Source organism: Nicotiana sylvestris, chromosome 7, assembly GCF_000393655.2.
Source record: "Nicotiana sylvestris chromosome 7, ASM39365v2, whole genome shotgun sequence".
Taxonomy (NCBI): domain Eukaryota; kingdom Viridiplantae; phylum Streptophyta; class Magnoliopsida; order Solanales; family Solanaceae; genus Nicotiana; species Nicotiana sylvestris.
Window position 1 is genome coordinate 13329522 of NC_091063.1, and position 5270 is coordinate 13334791.

The 5270-nt window shown below is 34.9% G+C and overlaps 1 protein-coding gene across 1 annotated transcript; it reads left to right on the forward strand.

The window, feature by feature from the left end:
- The first annotated feature begins 692 nt into the window (after positions 1-692).
- On the forward strand, positions 693-4596 carry LOC104216281 (polygalacturonase-like). Its single transcript, XM_009766306.2, has 4 exons — positions 693-903; positions 1610-1921; positions 2899-3414; positions 4089-4596. The coding sequence occupies exons 1-4, from the start codon at positions 769-771 to the stop codon at positions 4329-4331; spliced, it is 1206 nt and encodes a 401-aa protein (XP_009764608.1). The 5' UTR covers positions 693-768; the 3' UTR covers positions 4332-4596.
- The last annotated feature ends 674 nt before the right edge of the window (positions 4597-5270 follow it).

Sequence of the window (5270 nt, forward strand, 5' to 3'; positions counted from 1 at the left end):
TAGATCTCTGCGAACTGCTCTGAGGAATAGGTAGTACACACAAGAATGAAGTGCGTGGACTTGGTCAGCCGATCCACTGCCAAGAGTTTGGTTGTCAGTGTTAAGGGTGCAAGTAATTCCATTTAAAAAAAGTTTAGGGGGGTAATAAGATTCTCGCAAAGATAAAGTGTGTAGTTGGGAATCCGGGTATAGGTCATGGGGGTACTTATGGATTTTCCAATAAATTAAGGCTAATATGGTCAATTTTATTGTTAATTATAATACTAAAAAGATAGATTACTTAATATGTGTGAAAACATCCAAAAAATCAATTAAAGTGGACTGGAGGGAGTATTCCCTAAGTTGAAAAGATAAACTATTAAAATCGTTTTTTCTACAATCTTCTCCTCTCTTTTTTTTCTTAAAAAATAAATAAATTAGTTTCTGTTTCTAAAATGGTTGATAAATAATGAAAACCAAGTCATTCAGTAGGATTAGATTCTAACTTGGCTCTTTGGCTGGATGGTGTTGAAATTTTCAACACAATCTAATTAATTTTCTTGGATCTTAATTTCCCTATTTAATTCTCCTCCTTAAACCTTTGTTCCATAGAAGACTAATTCAAATGAACCACTAAATTTCTACCATTTTGGTAGAAATTTGATGGTCTCAATTCATCTTGATGCCAATATAAAAGAGCTTCAACCTTCACTTACCATTTCAAACGCCAAAAAAGAGAGAAACACAATAACGCAATAAAATACAATACAAAATAAAACGACCAAAAAAATGGAATTAAAATTTATATCGTTTGCGTTTTTATTGTTATTTTTAGCACGAATTGGAGACGCTCAACCAACAACTTCGCCAGGAGTCTTTGATGTTACCAAATATGGTGCAACAACTAATGGAGATATCAGTAAGGTAAATCATACATTTTTACCATATAATTGATTTATTTTTTACTAGAGGCGAATCCAAGATTCAAAGTCAATATTAAGATCAATGAATATGATCTAATATATTTTATGTTTTGAAATATTTTTGCATATGTATAGTGTTTCGAGCTGAAAGTAGTGAGTTCTGTTGAATTCGGAAAAAATCATAAATAACCTGATTTACAAATGGTAGTTGAAAAATAGCCACAGTTTTAAAAGTAATCAAAATTAGTCACTTTTCATGTAAAGATAACATCTTAACAAGAACGCCCTTAAAATCCGGAAAATTCAGCATAATATATATGCTGGAGTTCCAATTTTTTATATATGAGATTCCAGCATAATGTGGAGTTCCAACATAATATGCTAGAAGTTTAAACGCAGGAGCTCCATAATCCAGCATTTTTTGTATTCCCCTCCCCTTTGATTCCCTTTGATCCCCTTTGTTGGAGCCATTGCTTCTTTGGTGAGTCGAACCCACAACTCTGGAGTTGTAGGTGGAAGGTGATGACTATCGGAGTAACCCTCTCTTGTCATAATCCAACATATTATGTTAGAACTTTCCGTGTTTCAGCTAAAATAGTGGACGCTCGCTATTTTTCAATTACCAGTCTGAAAACTGGCTAGCCGTGCTATATTCACGTTGAATCCTTGCTAGATTTGCCTCTAATAACAGAAATTATAATGTATAGGCTGTGTTAGATGCATTTAAAGAGGCATGTGCAGCAACAAGCCCAAGTACAATAGTAATACCAAAAGGTACATATCAAATGAATCAAGTAAAACTACAAGGTCCATGCAAAGCACCAGTTGAGCTACAAGTTCAAGCCATTTTGAAAGCTCCTTCAGATCCTAAACAACTCAATGCAGATGTTGAATGGTTAACTGTTAATTATATTGATCGTTTCACACTTTCTGGTGGTGGTGTTTTTGATGGCCAAGGTAAACAAGCTTGGGATCAAAATAATTGTAAGGATTCCAAAAGTTGCAGCAATCTTCCCAATGTAAGTTATTACATGTATATTCCACTATATCTTGTGTTAGATCACTGTTTTTAATGCCGATTTAACTTATATACATTGACAATATATAGGCTGTAATTTTTTAACTGCTGCAGTTTTCTACTCCTGCTAATAATTTAGCACATTCGTTGTTGTTACTATGGGGTCCTGAAGCACAAGAAGATTTTACTCGTTGGTGTCAACTGGGGGGGGGGGGAGGGGGCTGTGGATTTTTGTTGCTCTCCATGGAGCTTTTGGCCTAATAAGTTTTATGTTACATCAATTCGAGCTTGCTCGATTTGTTCAATTGAGACCTTATAATGCAATCGCATTCTCTGGTCCAATTGTTGTTTTTCTTTTTGTATTTTCGTTTTATTCACTAGGTCAGTCCGATTGGTTCTTTGCCCCTAACAGCCTTGTTTGTTCCAATATATTTTGGTTATTGTAGTGAAGTCTTATTACAAAGAACATATATTATAACATAACATGAAGAATAGTTTCAAGGAAAACTTGGCTGTTATAGGGAAGTGTTGTTATAGGGAACGACTGTTATAGAGAAGTCTCACAGTATGATGATAGTTTCACACTATCAGTGCATTTTAACTTGTTATACAAAATTAGTTGCCTATGTTTTCAAGTTACTCAGTCCATCTATTATGAATATTTCTGATTATCTTTTAAATAACTTGATACATAAACATTATAATGTTAGTATATAGAAGTAAGTCTTTTAATTTTCACTAGTAAAACATTATCAAAATAGAATTTATGTTATATACATTGTAACTTGTATTTAGTGTAAGATTTTTTTACAGATTAACGTAGTTTAACATGTGATAACAAGTACATTACCGTTGTTATCATGTTACCAACAAATGTTTAATTTATCACAAGATTTCACCAATAATATTTTTGTACTGTCAGTGCATACAACAACTTAAGCTTATCCAATTGTGCTCATTATTTTTACTCTTGTACAGAATTTGAGCTTCAACTTCCTTACAAACTCAACAATCCAAGACATAACTTCACAAGACAGCAAACTATTCCATATCAACGTGAATGGTTGCAAGAACTTGACATTCATCAGAGTAAACATCACAGCTCCACCAGAAAGTATCAACACAGATGGCATTCACGTCGCGCGATCGAGCAACGTGAACATTACAGATTGTGTAATTGGTACAGGAGATGACTGTATTTCTGTAGGAGATGAATTGGAGCAGCTTCATATCACTAGAGTTACTTGTGGTCCTGGCCATGGTATTAGTGTTGGAAGTCTTGGAAAAACTCCAGGTGAAAAGCCAGTGGTTGGAGTTTATGTGAAAAATTGCACATTTATTAATACTGATAATGGTGTTAGAGTAAAGACATGGCCAGCTTCACATCAAGGTGTTGTCACAGATTTGCATTATGAAGATATCATTGTGCAAAATGTTAGCAACCCTATTGTCATTGATCAAGTCTATTGCCCTTACAATCAATGCAACAAAGATGTAAGAACAAAACTTTATGCAGTTACTTGTACTTATCTTTTAAGTGACGATCTGATATACTATTATAAAAATTCTGTCTACCTAGCTGTGAAGGGTGGCTGCTTGGATACCAAAGGACAGCCTGGTGCACTAAGCTCCCGCTATGTGCGGGGTCCGAGGAAGGGCCGGACCATAAGGGTCTATTGTATGCAACCTTACCCTGCATTTCTGCATGAGGCTTTTTCCACGGCTTGAACCGTAACCTCCTGATCACATGACATCAACTTTACTAGTACGCCAAGGGTGGCCATTTGGACACCCTTTGCCAAAAAAATGTACCACGTATATAAAGTTAAATATTGTGAATCGGGTCGTCAATTAACACTTTCACCGAAGAATTATACTTTGATATAAGTTAAATATGGTGAAGGATGATTAGTTGAACACCATTCACCCGAAAATATATTGAGTATATAAGTTAAATAGTGAAGTATGGTCAGCTGAAACGACGCCCGTCGCCGGAAAATTAAACTTGTACATATAGGTTAAATATACTATATTTATACACATATATGAAATCTTGAATACCTGCAACGAAATTCCTGGCTTTGCTACTGCTGTCAGTGTATAAGAGTTAATTCTAGATTTATTTTTGTTATATTATGGTTCATATATTTATTTTGTAATTTTTGCAGTTGCCATCACAAGTGAAGATAAGCAAAGTGAGCATAAAGAACATAAGGGGAACATCAAGAACACAAGATGCAGTGCTTTTACTGTGCAGTAAAGGTGCACCATGTGATGGAGTGGAGGTTGGAGATATAGACATTACCTATAATGGAAAAGAAGGACCAGCCAAATCTAGTTGTGAAAATGTGAAGCCAAAGTTTGTCGGGAAGCAAAATCCACCAATTTGTGCTGGAGCTCAGTCTTCTTGAGCTCTTTTTAATTAGCTCCCAATTTTTGTGCAATTTTTAGTAATTTGTTTTATATAGTATTGAATCCACCAGTTTGCACTGGTCTAGCTCAGTCTAATTGAGCTTTATAGCTTCTAAATTTTTTTAATTCTAGAGTTTTTATTTTTTGGATATCCTAATTGAAATAGGATGTGTGCACTATATAAGATGTGCAGTGTATTAGAGTGTAGAAATTACACATGAATAATGGAGTAATAGGAAATCCTCTTGGCGAGAGATTTTTGAACACGAGATTTTGATTGGTATATGATATTTAAATTAAGAATTTTTACCTCGTATAGCAAATGTTAACACCTTATTTATTTTAAATAAATATCATTTTTAAACATTATATTCTATAAATACTTTTTAATGTTTATAGCAAAATATCTAATTTTGGTTATCTCTTAGCCTTAAGCCACTAAATACGCTATTCAGTTACATTATTTTCTTTCTCTCTCTACTTTGATACATATCATTCTTTTCCCATATTCTATTTTGATTCATGTCATTCTCTTCCCATATTCCTGAAAACACGATGCTCAATTTCAAAATTCCTCTCACCCACGTTACCTACCATTAGTCAAAAACCCCACGCTCTCTCCTCTCTCCTCTCTCTCTAACCTACTCCAATAATAATCTTCGAAGGCCAATGAACGGCGAATTCTTGCAAGAGGAGGTGAGAGACGTTGCGCTACAGGGAATGCCGGCTATATCGTCCCCCGTCATTAAGGAAGAGAAATTGACCTAGCACCATGAGATTTCATGGCAAATGACACACAACAGACTCCTCGCTCTCTTCACTAGATTTGGTGAAATCTGGTGCCGATAAACTATTACGCAGACTGGAACCACTCTCTTTCCTTATAAAAGGTGCTTTTCCCCATCACTGGGCGATTTCTGCAAAATCAGTAGTAAATC